The sequence below is a fragment of the Cherax quadricarinatus genome, chromosome 60 (assembly GCF_038502225.1).
Source record: "Cherax quadricarinatus isolate ZL_2023a chromosome 60, ASM3850222v1, whole genome shotgun sequence".
NCBI lineage: Eukaryota > Metazoa > Arthropoda > Malacostraca > Decapoda > Parastacidae > Cherax > Cherax quadricarinatus.
Genome location: NC_091351.1, coordinates 18,071,740 through 18,090,029, shown reverse-complemented (window position 1 = coordinate 18,090,029; position 18,290 = coordinate 18,071,740). Strand labels below are relative to the sequence as shown.

The 18,290-nt window shown below is 40.8% G+C and overlaps 1 protein-coding gene across 2 annotated transcripts in view; it reads left to right on the top strand.

Annotated features, from left to right (window-relative positions):
- The window catches only part of phr (deoxyribodipyrimidine photo-lyase photorepair), a 138,601-nt gene that overhangs the window by 81,753 nt on the left and 38,558 nt on the right, over positions 1 to 18,290 (top strand). The window contains exons 5-6 of one of the 2 annotated variants that reach the window (XM_070097995.1): positions 7,398 to 7,556; positions 14,063 to 14,261. In XM_070097995.1, coding sequence (XP_069954096.1) covers positions 7,398 to 7,556; positions 14,063 to 14,261 — 358 coding nt within the window. The remainder of the gene's footprint in view (positions 1 to 7,397; positions 7,557 to 14,062; positions 14,262 to 18,290) is intronic. The other variant, XM_070097996.1, reaches the window with a different exon arrangement.

Below are 18,290 nucleotides of genomic sequence, written 5' to 3'. Positions count from 1 at the left end.
AATATATATATATATATATATATATATATATATATATATATATATATATATATATATATATATATATATATATATATATATACATATATACAGTGGTCCCTCGCTTTTCGTAGTTCTCGGCAATCGTAAATTTCGCCAATCACAGGGGTATTTTCGTATAAACATGGACTCGCTTTTCATAGGTTGACTTGCGAATAGTAGTTCGTCTGGGACGCGTACGCATGGTGTGAGCTGGGGAGGCCTCCCTACCCAGCCAGTCTGGCATTGTTTACCAGTGAGTGAAGGTCCCCTCAAGTGCTCCTACGAAATATTTCATAATATTCCACTCATTTTAGTGCTTGCAAGTACTAAATAAGCTACCATGGCTCCAAAGAAAGCTCCTAGTGCCAAGCCTGTGGTAAAGAAGGTGAGAAATATGTACAGTGACAAAGTCTTGGGCCATTTTAGGGAAGTGTTAAAGAGACGCCAGAAACAGAGCTCTCTCCACAGTTACTTTGCGAGACAGGACTAGAGTGACTGTCAAGGTGGTCCTAGTGGCATTAAGAAACAGAGAAGAGAAGCAACCCCAGAGAAGCAATTGGTACCTGAGGTGTTGCTGGAAGGGGATTCCCCTTCCAAACTGTAAACAATCCACTCTCTCTCCTCCAGTCTCCCATACGCTAAGAAGAATCTCCAATAAAGGTAAGTGTTATGCTGTTAATGTTTCATTCATCATTTCCCATTGTATTGTTTATGTACTACATGTATATTTCATGTAAAATTTTTTTTTGTTTTAATACTTCTGGGTGTCAGGAATGGATTAATTGTATTTACATTATTTCTTTTGGGGAAAATTGATTCGCAAATCGTAAATTTCGTTTATAGTAGCTCCTCCAGGAACGGATTAATTACAAAAAACGAGGGACCACTGTGTGTGTATATATATATATATATATATTATATATATATATATATATATATATATATATATATATATATATATATATATATATATATATATATATATATATATATATATATATATACAGTGGACCCCTCAACCAGCGATGGCATCGATTAACGATAAATCTGACTAGCAATACATTTTAACGCAAAAATTTTGCCTCGACTAACGCTTAAAAACCCGACCAGCGCTATTCGTTCCGTACCATACGCGTCCACTTTGGCCTGAGCGTGCCTCACTTGTCCCTTGGGTGCCAGTGTTTACAAGCTAGCCAGCCACCGCGGTCGCTTCCAAACATACAACTGGAACATTTCATATTATCACAGCCTTTGTAGTGATTGCACCTGCAAAATAAGTCACCATGGGCCCCAAGAAAGCTTCTAGTGCCAACCCTACAGGATAAAGGGTGAGAATTACCGTGGAGATGAAGAAAGAGATCATTGCTAAGTATGAAAGTGGAGTGCGTGTCTCTGAGCTGGTCAGGTTGTATAATAAACCCCAATCAACCATCGCTACTATTGTGGGTAAGAAAACGGCAATCAAGGAAGCTGTTCTTGCCAAAGGTGCAGCTGCTGCTGCACCACAGTCAGCTGTTGTTGTTGCTGCACCACCATCAGCTGTATTACTCGAAGATATGGAGAGAGTGTTGTTGGTGTGGCTTAACGTGAAACAATTACCGAGAAACGATTAACCCCGGAGGGTCAGGTTTTATAATAAACCCCAATCAACCATCGCTACTGTTGTGGGTAAGAAAACGGCAATCAAGGAAGCTGTTCTTGCCAAAGGTGCAGCTGCTGCTGCACCACAGTCAGCTGTTGTTGTTGCTGCACCACCATCAGCTGTATTACTCGAAGATGTGGAGAGAGTGTTGTTGGTGTGGCTTAATGTGAAACAATTACCGAGAAACGATTAACCCCGGAGGGTTAGCCACCCAGGATAACCTAAGAAAGTCAGTGCATCATCGAGGACTGTCTAACTTATTTCCATTGGGGGTCCTTAATCTTGTCCCCCAGGCTGCGATCCACAACAGTTGACTAACACCCAAGTGAACAGGAAAAAATGCCTGGAACTAGTACTCATATTGGTGAGGTCAGTGGGGAGGATGTGGAAGAGTTGGTGGAGGAGGACAATGAAGAACAAACCACTGATGAGCTGCTAGATCATCTTCAACAGTAAGAGGCCACACCTGACGAAACTGCTTCGGAGGAGGGGAGAGAGAAATTGAAGAAGTTGCCTACTTCAAAGATTAAGGAAATGTGTGCAATGTGGCTTAAAGTGCAAACCTTTTTTGATGAAAATCACCCTCACACAGCTATTGCAAGCCGTGTTGGCAACCTGTACACTGACAATGTTGTGAACCACTTTAGGAAAGTCATAAAGGAACGAGAGGTACAGGTATCTATGGACAGATATATTGTGCGACAGAAGTCCAGTGACTCTGAAGCTGGTCCTAGTGGCATTAAAAGAACAAGGGAAGTAACCCAAGAAAAAGACTTGCTGCCTCAAGTGCTAATGGAAGGGGATTCCCCTTCTAAACACTAAGAAGATCAACGCTCTCCCCTCCTCCCATCCCATCAGTCATCACCAGATCTTCAATAAAGGTAAGTGTCATGTAACTGTTCATGTAATCTTCAGTTTGTGTGTATTAAAATTAATATTTCATGTGGTAAAAATTTTTTGTTTTCAATACTTTTGGGTGTCTTGCACGGATTAATTTGATTTCCATTATTTCTCATGGGGAAAATTAACTTGACTAACGATAATTTTGACTAACGATGAGCTCTCAGGAACGGATTAATATCGCTGGTTGAGGGTCCACTGTATATATATATATCTATATATATACATGTATATATATATATATATATATATATATACAGTGGACCCCCGCATAGCGACCTTAATCCGTGCAAGAGGGCTGGCTGTTATGCGAAATGTTCGGTATGCGAATGAATTTTCCCCATAAGAAATAATGGAAATCAAATTAATCCATGCAAGACACCCAAAAGTATGAAAAAAAATTTTTTACCACATGAAATATACATTTTCCTACACACAAAGAGAAGGATACATGCACAATAGTAGAGTAGTACATGCACAATATATATTGTGCATGTACTACTCTACTAAATGAAGAATAAATGACACTTACCTTTATTGAAGATGCAGCAATGACTGATGAGACACTGTGTCCTGGGAGTGCCTTTTCCTCCTGAGTACTGTAGGTCCTGTTTGGTATTTTCTTCCAGAACATGCCTTATCACACTGTGTATGTCACTACGATTCTTAAATCTCTCAAACCAACCTTTGCTGGCTCTAAATTCACCAATATGAGCACTAGTTCCAGGCATTTTCCCTGTTCACCTGGGTGTTAGTCGACTGGTGTGGGTTGCATCCTGGGAGACAAGATTAAGGACCCCAATGGAAATAAGTTAGACAGTCTTCGATGACACTGACTTTTTTGGGCTATCCTGGGTGGCAAATTCTCTGGGGTTAATTGTTTCTTGGTATTCTCAATAAGCCACACCAACAACGGTGCTACAGCAGCAGCAGCAGCAGCTGACGGTGGTACAGCAGCAACAGACGATGCTACAGCAGCAGCAGACGATGCTACAGCAGCAACTGACGATGTTACAGCAGCAGCAGACGATGCAACAGCAGCAGCAGCAGCTGACGGTGGTACAGCAGCAACAGACGATGCTACAGCAGCAACAGACGATGCTACAGCAGCAGCAGACGATGCTACAGCAGCAACTGACGATGTTACAGCAGCAGCAGACGATGCTACAGCAGCAGCAGCAGCAGACGATGCTACAGCAGCAGCAGCAGCTGACGGTGGTACAGCAGCAACAGATGATGCTACAGCAGCAACAGACGATGCTACAGCAGCAGCAGACGATGCTACAGCAGCAGCAGACGATGCTACAGCAGCAGCAGACGATGCTACAGCAGCAGCAGACGGTACTACAGCAGCAGGAGCAGCTTACGGTGGTACAGCAGCAGCAGCTGACAGTGCAGCAGCAGCTGACGGTGGTACAGCAGCAGCAGCAGCTGTACCACCAATAGTAGCGATGGTTGATTGGGGTTTATTATACAACCTGGCCAGCTCGGAGACACGCACTCCACTTTCATACTTATCAATGATCTTTTTCTTCATCTCCATAGTAATTCTCACCCTTATTGCTGTAGGGTTGGCACTGGAAGCTTTCTTGGGGCCCATGGTCACTTATTTTCCAGAAAAAAATCACCAAAAACACTGTAATAATACGAAATGTTCCGATTGTATGCTTGGATGTTACCGCGGAGGCTGGCTGGTAAACAATGCCACCGGCGGAACATGTGAGCGTGGCTCAGGCCGCACATTGGACGCGTCTCGGACGAAGGGCGCTGAGCGGGTTTTTGGGCGGTATGCGAGGCAAAATTTTAGCGATCAAAGCGTCCGGTATGCAGATTGTCCGTTATGCAAGGCGTCCGGTATGCGGGGGTCCACTGTATATATATATATATATGTATATATATATATATATATATATATATATACATATATATATATATACATATATATATATATACATATATATATATACATATATATGTATATACAGTGGACCCCCGCATACCGTCGGCATCACATAACGTTCAATCCGCATACCGCTCGCTTTTATCGCAAAAATTTTGCCTCGCATACCGCTTAAAAACCCGCTCACCGCTCTTCGTCCGAGACGTGTCCAATGTGCGCCCTTAGCCAGCCTCACATGTGCCGCCGGTGGCATTGTTTACCAGCCAGCCTCCGCAGTAACATCCAAGCATACAATCGGAACATTTCATATTATTACAGGGTTTTTGGTGATTTTATCTGCAAAATAAGTGACCATGGGCCCCAAGAAAGCTTCTAGTGCCAACCCTACAGCAATAAGGGTGAGAATTACTATAGAGATGAAGAAAAAGATCATTGATAAGTATGAAAGTGGAGTGCGTGTCTCCGAGCTGGCCAGGTTGTATAATAAACCCCAATCAACCATCGCTACTATTGGTGGTACAGCTGCTGCTGCTGCTGTACCACCGTCAGCTGCTGCTGCTGCACTGTCAGCTGCTGCTGCTGCTGTACCACCGTCAGCTGCTGCTGTAGTACCATCTGCTGCTGCTGTAGCATCGTCTGCTGCTGCTGTAGCACTGTCAGCTGCTGCTGCTGCTGTACCACCGTCAGGTGCTGCTGCTGCTGTAGTACCATCTGCTGCTGCTGTAACATCGTCTTCTGCTGCTGTAGCATCGTCTGCTGCTGCTGTAGCACTGTCAGCTGCTGCTGCTGCTGTACCACCGTCAGCTGCTGCTGCTGCTGTAGCATCATCTGCTGCTGCTGTAGCATCGTCTGCTGCTGCTGTAGCACTGTCAGCTGCTGCTGCTGCTGTAGCACTGTCAGCTGCTGCTGCTGCTGTAGCACCGTTGTTGGTGTGGCTTATTGAGAATACCAAGAAACAATTAACCCCAGAGGATTTGCCACCCAGGATAACCCAAAAAAGTCAGTGTCATCGAAGACTGTCTAACTTATTTCCATTGGGGTCCTTAATCTTGTCTCCCAGGATGCAACCCACACCAGTCGACTAACACCCAGGTGAACAGGGAAAATTGCCTGGAACTAGTGCTCATATTGGTGAATTTAAAGCCAGCAAAGGTTGGTTTGAGAGATTTAACCCTTTGAGGGTTTTGGTCGTACTAGTACGTTTTACGCGTAGGGGTTTTTGACGTACTAGTACTCATAAATTCTAGCGGCCTCAAATCTAGTGGGAGAAAGCTGGTAGGCCTTCATGTGAAAGAATGGGTCTATGTGGTCAGTGTGCACAGTCTAAAAAAAATCCTGCAGCACACAGTGCATAATGAGAAAAAAAAAACTTTGACCATTTTTTTTTAATAAATCAGCGACTTTGCAGTGTATTTTCGTATGGTATTTATTGTTGTATTCTAGTTTTCTTGGTCTCATTTTATAGAATGGAAGACATATTACAGAAATTGAGATGATTTTGACTGGTTTTACAATGAAAGGTGCCTTGAAATTGAGCTCAAAGTAGCAGAAATGTTTGATTTTTACCAAACTTCAAAAGTAAACAAATCGTGCCAAGCGTGCAATACACGTCAACTGGTGAGTCTAATATTCTTTTACAAGTGCACCAATAATATTTATACCATTTTTTACACTAATGCAGTAGTCTGCATAACAGTAAATCTTATATTTTTTGTGAGAATAAAAATTCAAAGTGGAAAGCAAAAGGATATAAGAGGGCCCTTGAGACGTGACTAATGACTAGAGGAAATGTCATTTTAGTGCCAGGAATGTCTTTCTTGTTTATTCTGGACCCTATTCGGAAATTGGCATCTTTTGAAATTTGTGTGAAATTGGCAAAATTGCTAAATTCTGACCACTGTACTGGATAGTTGAATTTATAAATGGGTGGTTTCTAGCACCCATTCGATAGAAAAAATGGAGTTCTAGCGAAATATTCATGTTTTTTGTCGACTAGTACAGTGAAATTGGCCGAAAATGGGGCTCAAAGTGGGTAAAATCGCCGATGCGTAAATATCGCCGAGACCGCTAACTTTGCGAGAGCATAATTCCGTAAGCTTTCTATCAAATTTCAAACTTTTGGTGTCTTTATGATCGGGAAAAGATTCTCTATCTTTTCATAAGAGAAAATAATTTTTTTTTTTTTTTAAATTTGGCCGACCCTGAGAACGAGTTTCGGAGAGGGCCTGTCGACCCTCAAAGGGTTAAGAATCGTAGTGGCATACACAGTGTGATAAGGCCTGTTCTGGAAGAAAATGCCAAACAGGACCTACAGTACTCAGGAGGAAAGGGTACTCCCAGGACACAGTGTCTCATCAGTCATTGCTGCATCTTCAATAAAGGTAAGTGTCATTTATTCTTCATTTAGTAGAGTAGTACATGCACAATATATATTGTGCATGTACTACTCTACTATTGTGCATGTATCCTTCTCTTTGTGTGTAGGAAAATGTATATTTCATGTGGTAAAAAAATTTTTTTCATACTTTTGGGTGTCTTGCACGGATTAATTTGATTTCCATTATTTCTTATGGGGAAAATTCATTCGCATACCGATCATTTCGCATAACAATGAGCCCTCTTGCACGGATTAAAGTCGCTATGCGGGGGTCCACTGTACATGTATATATATACAGTGGACCCCCGCCTAACGATATTATTTCAATCCAGAAGTCTGTCTGGGTACTGTTATAGACCAAATTTGTTCCCATAGGAAATATTGTGAATTAGATTAGTCCGTTTCAGACCCCCCAAAAATATACCTACAAAAGCACTTACAAAAATACACTTACATAATTGGTTGAGTTGGGAGCTGATCGTTAGGCGGGGGATCCACTGTATATATATAATGAAATGTAATGTGAAATATTATGCCTTGAATTTTATTTATTTCAGGTTGATGCTCACAATGTTATTCCATGTTGGCTGGCCTCAGATAAACAAGAATACTCAGCAAAAACTATTCGTAAAAAGATCCATGATAAACTCGGAGACTTCCTCACAAAATTTCCACCAGTTACAAAGCATCCTTATACAAGTAAATATCCAGCTGAGGTAAGTTATTAACCCTTTGAGGGTCCAAGCTGTAGCTCTGCACCTTGTCCACAGGGTCCAAGTCATGAGCTCAGGACACTCTGATAAGCTGTGAGCAGTAAATTTGGGCCCAGATATGAGAGAATGGATCTGTGTGGTAAGTGTGCACCATATAAAACAAATCCTGGAGCACACAGTTCATAATGAGAAAAAACTGCAAGTGTGTTTTTGGATTACAACAGTGGCTTTGCAGAGTATTTTTTGTATGGTTTTTACAGTTGTATTCACAGTTTCTTGGTCTCTTTTGATAGAATGGAAGCTATATTACAGATATAGAGATGATTTTGATTGGTTTTAATACTGAAAATAGCTTGAAATTTAGCTCAAAGTTGTGGAAATTTTCGTTTTTTGACGATGTTCAAGAGTAAATGAATGATGTCACGTGTCCAATACATGTGGAGAAAATTCTCCGGTGAAGGGGGTATCTCTCAGCCCTCTGAGTGCCCCCTCAACCCTCTTGAGTGCCCCCTCAGCCCTCTGAGGGACTTAGCCCTCCCAGAAGGAGCTAGTGGACTCTTCCTCACAAACAGCTTTATTAAAACCACACATGTACCAGGCATCTCCATGCATGACTCTCTCCTTGCTAGAGTTTCTGATCAACTACACAATGAGGTTAAACAAGAGTAATTACTCCTTACCCCATGTAGGAAAATTAAGAGAAAACCTGTGTCCAACTTGATCTACAAGTTGGGCCCATTATGACTTCTAGTTACAGCTGAATAACAAGAAACCTTTCCTCTTGTGTTAATTCTGGATGCACAGGCTAGCAACGAATGTATATAAAGCTGAGTTCAGCATTTTCCTTTGTGTGTTTTTGACTTTTGCTCATTCTAACAATCTCAGGAAACTAGGAAAGTTAGACTAGTTCCTTTATATGAGTCATGAAATTCACGGTAGAACTAACCATGTAGTGTTTATTGCATCTCCGTATTCTCCCTGCGGTGGATAATTCCACAAAGCTATGAACAAATGATGGTACTGAATGATGTAATGTTGAACCGGTATTGCGAGTGATTGCAATGAACATTCCAGACGTTTGTGGTGAACATTAGTGCAACATTCTCTAAGACACTTTGTCAGTCTTCAGAAAGAAGGAACACTGCAACAGGCCTACTGGCCCATGTGAGGCAGGTCCAATTCTCCCACCGGCTTAAGCCTATGCCTTAACCTAGTCAGGTCAGTCACATTCACTTAAGGAGCATGGCATCTGACCTAGTAGCACAAGCTAGTCAGGTCCAACTGACACCCACCCACACCCACTCTTGTATTTATCCAACCTATTTTTAAAACTACACAATGTCTTAGCTTCTATGACAGTACTCGGGAGTTTGCTCCACTTATCCTCAACTCTGTTATCAAACCAGTGCTTCCCTATATCTTTCCTGAAACTGAATTTTTCTAACATTGCTGCAAGTCTTGTCTATGCTAGAGATTTTTAGCACGCTATTTACATCCCCTTTATTAATTCCTGTTTTCCATTTATACACCTCAGTCATATCCCCCTTAATTCTACGCCTGTCTAGAGTGCAGATTCAGGGCCCTCAGTCTATCCTCATAGGGGAAATTTCTGGTATGTGGGATCAGCTTTGTCATCCTCCTTTGTACATTTTCCAGTGCATTTATATCCAGGGTTACTTCCCTTTGTTTTTTAATGGCACTAAGACCAGCTTGAGAGTCACTGCATACCTGTGGTACTAAATATCTGTCCAGAGATCTCTGTTTCTGGCGTCTCTTTAAAATTTCCCTAAAATGGGACAAAGCATTGTCATTGAACATATCGCAGACACGGCCTACAACAGCTTTTTTAGGGTGATGTTCCTCCACAAATGTTTGCACCTCACCCCACTTTGCACAAATGCCCTTAATCTTTGAAGAAGGCACATTTTTTTCCTCTCTGTTCCTCCTCCTGTGAAACAGTTTCCTCAGCTGTGGTCTGTTGCTGTTGCAGATGAAGCTCTTGCAGCTCTTCAGTGGTTAGCTCTTTACTGTGGTCCTCCACGAACTCTTCCGCATCCTGGCCACTTACATGTAACCCCATGGAATTCCCCAATACCGCATTACATTCCACAACCTCCTTTACCAAAGGGCTGGTACTAGGAGCTTTCTTTGGGCCCATGGTGGCTTATTTAGCAGTTGCACAAAAAACAATGGATTATTATGAAATGTTTCGTATGAATGCGGGGTGATGCTCACTTGCCAAGAAACAATGCCAGACTGACTCTGAATGCATCTGTGGGAGGCTTTGTGTGCTCAGGGCCACTGGGACACATTCTGTACGACTGCCGAAATCCAATGGAAATCACGAAAACCAAGGCTATATTTTGATGAAAAAAGTTGCCGATAACCAAAATTCACGAAAACTGAGACTCATGAAAACCAAGGGTCCACTGTAATACTCCTGTACTAGCAAAATAGCAAAGAATTTTGTCGACTGGAATATTGTAATTGGCCTAAATTAGGAGTCAAATTGGGCAAAATCGCCATTGCATAAATGTTACTGATGCAGTAAAATTCGCAGTAGTGTAATTTTGTCAGTTTTCCATCAAATTTCATACTTTTTGTTTTATTACCTTCAGAAAAGGATTCTCTACCATTTCTTAACCCTTTGACTGTTTCCATCGTATAAATACGTCTTACGAGCCAATGTTTCTGACGTATTTATACGCATAAATTCTAGCAGCTTCAAATCAAGCAGGAGAAAGCTGGTAGGCCCACATGTGAGAGAATGGGTCTCCATGGTCAGTGTGCACCATATAAAAAAAATCGGGGAGCCAGTGGTGCATTGTGGGAATGCCATTTCAGTTGTCCTTTTTCAGCATGTCTAGCGGTAAGAAATATGTGATTCCCCAGCAAATCTGGGACTCTTCTCTTCCCAAGTGATGCTCTAACACAGATGGAAGTGTCAGTGAAGATCAATTTCATGATTTGGAGGAGTTTGAGACCAAAAGCAATGGAGGAGGAGGAGGGGAGGAAGAGGAGGAGGAGGAGGAGGAGGAGGAGGAGGGAAGGAAGAGGAGGAGGAGGAGGAGGAGGAGAAGAGGAGGAGGAGGAGGAGGAGGAGGAGGAGGAAGAAGAAGATGTAATAATATTGTTCCCTTGAAGTAAGAAAAAAAAAAGTCCACCCCATGACAGTGACAAGATAAGGGGAGATAACATCTGATAAGAGCTGACTTTGATGAGCTTAAACGAGGGTAGAGCTGATAAGGAAATATTACATGACCATCGCCCTCCCTTTGTTTTTGCTGGTACACAAACATTCCTGTCTGTCTATTTGTCTGTCTGTCAAGCTCCCTGTCTGTCCATCTAGCTCTCTGTCTCAGAGAGAGCCACAAGACTGTGTCATCACGTTTACTCACATCTTCAAGCAGAGTATAGCACTTTGTCTGGATTTCTTGGGTTATCCTAGGTAATTTACACTATGTATACTTGTATTTATGTGTACCTGTGAGACAGAGATAGGCAGACAGATAGAAAGAGAGACAGATTGAAAGATATAGAATGAGGGAGAAAGATAATTAGATTGAATGGAGGAGGGGAAGCAGCATCCGACCCCATTGTTTTGACAGGCGGGAGGGGGAGTGAGTAATGAGACAATATGTCACTTTGACAGCTGCCGACTTCTGACTCAAAACAATTATAAGCCACACACTCACACACAAGACAAGGAGGAGGAGAAGGAGGAGGAGGAGAAGGAGGAGGAGAAGGAGAAGGAGGAGGAGGAGGAGGAGGAGGAGGAGGAGAAGGAGGAGGAGGAGAAGGAGGAGGAGGAGGAGAAGGAGGAGGAGAAGGAGGAGGAGGAGAAGGAGGAGAAGGAGGAGGAGGATGATTGTTTGTTTGTTTTTGTAAACAAGTTTTGTAAACAATGTATTGATAATTATGTTTGTGTGCTTATTGTGTTGTATACAACGAGTGTATATATGCACATTGCACCTTACTTTGGTCTCATAGGCCACATAAGTTATGTGAAAAAATAAAATAGTGAAAAAAACAAAAAACCTTCAATTACAAGTAAACTAAAGTTTACCGGGTGAGCGGCAGTCACCGCTGTTGCCATACGCGGCTCATTTTCTGCAAACTTCACGGCTCTATATCTCGGTAAGTACCGATGGCAAAAATTTTTTTTTGGACTAAAACACTCAGAAAAATAATCTTAACATTTTCATAAGAAAAAATAATTTTTTTTTTTTTTTGAATATTTGGCGACATAGAATGACAGTTTCAGAGAGGGGCCTGAAACAGTCAAAGGGTTAAGAATAAATAAAAAATTTTTTTTTTTTGAAAATTCTTAGACCCTGTGGACAAGGCGTAGAACTACGGCTTGGACCCTCAAAGGGTTAAGCTGAGGTACGGGAAACCTGGAATGAATGTTTCTTATTAATTCTTAGTCTTACATTATTACCTTCTTGACACAGGAAGTTTCATCTAAGACTGGGACACTTGAACTATGATACAGTGGAACCCCGAGTATCATCCGCACTGAATATCGTACATTTCAAGTTTAGAACCATTTTTTTGGCTAAATTTTGCCCCGTGTTTCATTCCTCGTACCAGACCTGTCCACCTGTGCGCCTCCCTGCACAGCCGTCATGAGTCAGTCTGGCTTTGTTTCTCCTCGAGTGAACAATGCAGTATATACTAGACATTTAAAGTGCCCTAGAATGATAAAATGCATGTACAGTACACTCATTACTTACCTTAAAATATTTGTAGACTTAATGATCTTAAAAAGTCACTCTGACTTTTTTGGGGTTATCCCAGGTTCTCTACACATACGCTGCTATGTATGATAATACAGGTACCATCCAACTTATGACCGAGCTTGGTTCCGACTAGCCGGTCTAAAGTCAAAATGGACGTAAGTCGAACCTTAGAAAATTGCCGACGCACTGGGTAGTAGTAGTAGTTATACATGTGTATATGTGTTAGTAGAATTACCGACAATATGTAAAGTAAAAGGACACAAGTGCAACTAATGTGACATTTTATTGTGGCAACGTTTCGCTCTCCAGGAGCTTTGTCATGCACCCTCACCACTCCTAACAAAGTTATAATTCTTCACAACAGCAGGTTGCTTTGAACGTTTCTAAAGTACTTGCACAAGCTAACACTAGAGTCACCATCGCTTCCAGCATGTCAATGAAGGACCTAACCAGGATAAAATCCAAGCACCACGAACCAGTCAATGCAGGGGTTTACACTATACCCTGTGGAGGCTGCGACAGGATTTATGTAGGTGAAACAGCTAGAAACCTCGAAACATGCCTCAATGAACTCATTTACGCATGTAGGAATGATAACTTGAACAACGCCTGTATACAACACCAAAATTCCACCAATCATCTCATGAAATTCAGACGCAAGTGCCTTGAATCAGCACTAATCGCTGTTTCTAATACATACAATTAAACAAAACAAAGGCAGCTTCACCATCTCTGAAGTCTTAGCAAGAATTCTCCTGAAAACAGTAAACCCTGCCATCACATAGTCTCTCCTGCTAATACTACACAAGCACATTACAGAGAGTGAACATTGAAACAGGCCTTCTCTAATCCAGGTTGTATGTATAAATTCTTCACCTCGTTCTGCTGGAACCTTCAGTGTCATAAAGACAGCCTTGAGGTCAGATGATCCAACCTAGCCAAGGGGTTGGCAAGTGACTATGATTTCTAATAGATCACTCACTACTGGGTCGAGGAAGGATCCAGAAATGTGAGTTGGGAATCAACAAAGTTTCTAATGTCAGACACTGCAAGAAGGTCATCAGAGTCTCTCCATATAAGATGCTGGTTGAGGTCACCAGTAATTATAATATGCTAACATTTGTGTTGAAGCAGAAGGTTTAACATCTTCATTATGCACCCCATACCCATCTGGGCAGTAGTCAAAGGATTACAGAGGTACACAATGGGTCCAGGGACTGGGCTGCAAAGTTTTGATAGTTGAACAAGTTACAAAGGTAATGAACTCTTTACATGTTTATATCTGGTCACAATTGTAGTGAGTTATTGATGCAAATATTAATTAAGGCACACATGCACACACACACTGTAAGGTGTTGAGAGCAGGGAGAGAATTGAAAAGGAAAATGAAAATGTTTATTTCCTTGCAAAGCCTACAATGTTTGGTCTACATATTGTAAAATATTAATTGCAAAGAAGACCACTAGCATGCCTAGGCATTTCAGGCAGACTAATCCTAATTCTTACTTTGTATTGACACAGGTTATGGAGCAGTACATTTTAATATACATTATTGCATACTGATATAAAAGTTAGGTAATTGAAGTGATTAACATTAATTAGATTGATAATAGTGAAAGGGTTAACTTTTTCTTGTAGACTTTTTTCATCAAATTGTAATGAATAAATTTTTCTAAAGGGAGAGTTAAATTCTCTTATTAACTGTTGTTTACAATACTTGTTATTGATATTGTTAACATTGTTTTTACTTGTTAATATATCCTGTAGCCTGTGGACTGGATAGCTGCTAGAAGCACTTTGGAAATTGACTTGACTGTTAAGCCTGTTGAATGGGCAACTCCTGGAACACGTGCGGGACTGGATACCCTAAATGAATTTTGTCTCAAGCGACTTAGAAAATATGCCACCCAGCGGAATGACCCCAATGTGAAGGCACTCAGTAATCTCTCTCCATGGCTCCACTTTGGTAAGTTATTAATGTACAGATATTTGTGTGTGTATGTGTGTGTGTTTATTTTGATGTATATGTGTGTGTGTTTATTTGTATGTATATATGTGTGTTTGTGTGTATGTGGATATATTCTTCTTCTTCTTCTTTCAACAAACTGGCTGTATCCCACCAAGGCAGGGTAGCCCAAAACAAAAAACAAAAGTTTCTCTTTTTAACTTTAGTAATGTATACAGGAGAAGGGATTACTAGTCCCTTGTTCTCAGCATTTTAGTCGCCTCTTACGACACGCATGGCTTACAGAGGAAGAATTCTGTTCCAGTTCCTCATGGAATGTGGATATATGTGTGTGTATATTCACTTATTTGTGGTTGCAGGGGTCAAATCATGACTTCTGGCCCTACCTCTTTGCTAGTTGCTACTATGTCCACTTTCTCCCTTCTCCATGAGCTTTATTGAACCTCTTAAAGCTGTGAATGGGTCGGGCCTCCACTACATCACTCTCCAGATTGTTCCACTTCCTGACAACTCTATTACTGAAGAAATACTTCCTAACATCTCTGTGAATCATCTGAGTTTTCAACTTCCAGCTGTGACTCCTTGCCGCTGTGTCCCATCTATATCGTTGTCATGACCCCCCCCATCCCTCCTGGCCTCCAGTGTCGTCAAGTTGATTTCCCTTAACTCTTTCACTGTCGAGATCCCTGCTAACAAACCTGCTCTCAGTGTGGAAGAATTAAAAAAAAAAAAAAAAAATTTCTTATGAAATGATAGAGAACCTTTTTCCGATGGTAATGACACCAGAAGTACAAAATTTGATGGAAAACTTATGGAATTACACTCTCATGAAGTTAACAGTCTCGGTGATATGTGTTGTACATTGAGATTATATATTTACAATAATGGGTTGCAATGCAAAGAGAGCCTCTATTATGCCTAGGCATTATGAGTCGACTTAATTTATTGGCTTACTGATTACTTAACACTAAAGAAATTTATCATAGTTGTACAGTAGTTCTATTAATTATAAGTGAATCTAATTTATATAAACCAAAGGATATATTCATATATTTAAAATGCTTTTTGTGAAACATGATTCAGTTATATTCCTGTCGACAATGGACAGTAGGTTCAAAAGTAAATATTGAAATTATATTATGGGAATATTGAGTATTTAGCATTTAGTCTAGGGTGATTAAGTGGCTTTTGAGAAGAGTCTTCAATTGATTTTCAGACCGGGTTACTTTAGTATTTTCTGGTAATGAATTCCAAATTTTGGGACCCTTTATGTGCATAGAGTTTTTACACAATGTGATATGGACACGGGGTACATCAAAAAAGAGATCTGTGTCTTGTGTTATGGTCGTGTGTCCTGTTAAGGTTGGTGAGAAGTTTGAGTGGAGGGTTTATGTTTGCATGTATTGTTCTATGTATGTAGTAGGCACATGAGTAAGTATGGATGTTCTTAACCCTTTGACTGTCGCAAGCCCCTTTCTGAAACTGTCATTCTATGTCGCAAAATTTTTTGAAAAAAAAAAAAGAAAAAAAAATTTCTTACGAAATGATAGCGAATCTTTTCCCGATGGTAATGACACCAAAAGTATGAAATTTGGTCGAAAACTCACTCCCGCGAAGTTAGCGGTCTCAGCGACATATACGCATCGGCGATTTCACCGACTTTGAGCCCTGTTTTTGGCCAATTCCGTTGTTCCCATTGACCAAACTCATAGCTATTTCTTTAGAACTCCATTTTTTCTATCAGTTGAGTACAAGACACTGCCCATTTACCAATTTGAACTACTCAATAAAGTGGTCAGAAATTGGCAATTTGGCCAATTTCACGCAAATTAAAAAAGATGCCAATTTCAAAATAGGGTCCAGGATAAACAATGTAGACATTCTTGACACTAAAATAACATATCCTCTGTTCATTAGTCACATATCTAGGCCCCTCTTATATTACTATTGCTTTCTATTTTGATTTTTTATTCATACAAAAAATACAAAATTTACTGTTATGCAGACTACTGCAGTATTGTAAAAATGGTATAAATAATATCACTGCACTAGTGAAAGAATATTAGACTCCCAAGTTGATGTGTATTGGATGTGTGGTGTGATTTGCTTACTCCTGAACATTGGTAAAAATCGAACTTTTCCGCTACTTTGAGCTCAATTTCAAAGTCGTTTTCATAGCGAAACTAGTCAAAATCATCTCTATTTTTGTAATATATGTTTTCCATTTTATCACATGAGACCATGAAAATGAGAATACAACAATAAATACTATATGAAAATACACCTCAGAGTCGGCGTTTTAATCCAAAACAATGGTCAGAGTTTTTTTTTTCTCATTATGCACTACGTGCTGCATAATGAGACCCATTCTCTCACATGTGGGCCTACAAGCTTTCGGCTGTTTGATTTGAAGCCGCAAGAATTTAAGCGTATTAATACGTCCGAAACACTTGCTCGTAAGACGTATATATACGACCAAAACAATCAAAGGGTTAATGGTGAGCAGATTTAGACTTTAGAAAATTCAAATTCAAATTCATTTATTTCTTTGCAAGTAGTACATTGAGATTATATTTTTACAATAATGGGTTGCAGTACAAAGAGAGCCTCTATTATGCCTAGGCATTATGGGCTGACTTAATTTAATGGCTTACTGACTACTTGTCACTAAAGAAATTATCATGGTTGTACAGTAGTTCTATTAATTATAAGTGAATCTAATTTACTCAAATAAAAGGATATATTCATGTATTCAAGAATGTTTTTTATGAAACATGATTCAGGAGTAGTTTTCAGTAGTTTACAGTATGAGACTGCTGCAATTTGGTGAAGGGCAATATGTACTGGTTTTGGTAGGTATGTATACTTCTATGTGGTTATTATAACCCAGGATTCCCAAAGGCCTATTATCCTGGGTGTAAAGGGAGCAAAATAAACACAGCAGAAAAACTTTTGACTTGTATTATCCTTCACCAATTTAGAACAGAAGTATGTACACTATATACACTATGTACAACAATAGGTATTAGTGCACTCCACGGTAAGCAAGGCAGAATAGAAGCCACTAGAGAGCAGACTGTGCTTCAACCAGCTCTAGAATGGGAATGACAAGTGCAGACAGGTGAGTGGTACCCACATCACCTCTGTGATTGCCAAAACCATCTTCTCATTGGCTGGAACCTGGGTACTGGTTGAACGACGGGGCCCCATCATCAACCCTTAGTACCTGGTTCGCTGGATGGGGGAGATAGCCTTTCAGTGCGGGTGTGTACATGTGCCGAATAAAGGTTACATACTCTTTGCATGCCACAACCCCACCCCGAGAGGGCTCAGGATTAGGCTCCCACCTCCCAGTGGTTACCATGCCGCCATGGCACCAAATAATGGGACTGCCTTTCCTCTCAGCCATCCAACTCTTAGATAGAGCTCAGCTTTATTCGCGACAAAAAGCCAAACCCTAAACTCAGAGCGAGACAGCAGACAGTCGGGCTAGTGTAGGTCCAAACTGCGGGAGGACGGTATCCCACACTCCCTCACTAAAAAAAAGTCCCACACCAGGGGATAAAAAAAAGAGCTTGAAAGGGGTTACCACAGGTCCCTAACACATCCTAACCTAATATATAATTATAATTATAATATAGAGTAACATTGTTAGACTCTAGATAAAGTTGCTGCCAACTTATTTTCTTTGCCGGCAATGTGTAATATTCTGAGAGAATAGGGTTGCAGTCGTAGAGTCCATCTCATGAGCCTCGTATTGTGGTTCTTCATGGCTTGGAGATATTCATACTAGAGGGTTGCGGTCGCTATAGACAGTGACCACGTGCTACAGGCTGCAACTCCTCGTCCCCGTTTTGCAATAGCACTGCCCCAACCCCAGACTCACAAGCATCAACCTGTAATGAGAAAGGTTTGGAGAAGTCTGGAGACAAAAGAATTGGTGCAGTACATAATAATCTTTTTGCTTTAGTGAAAGCATTTTGGCTTTCTGGGGTCCAAATAAAGGGAACTTTGTGACTGGTAAGAGAG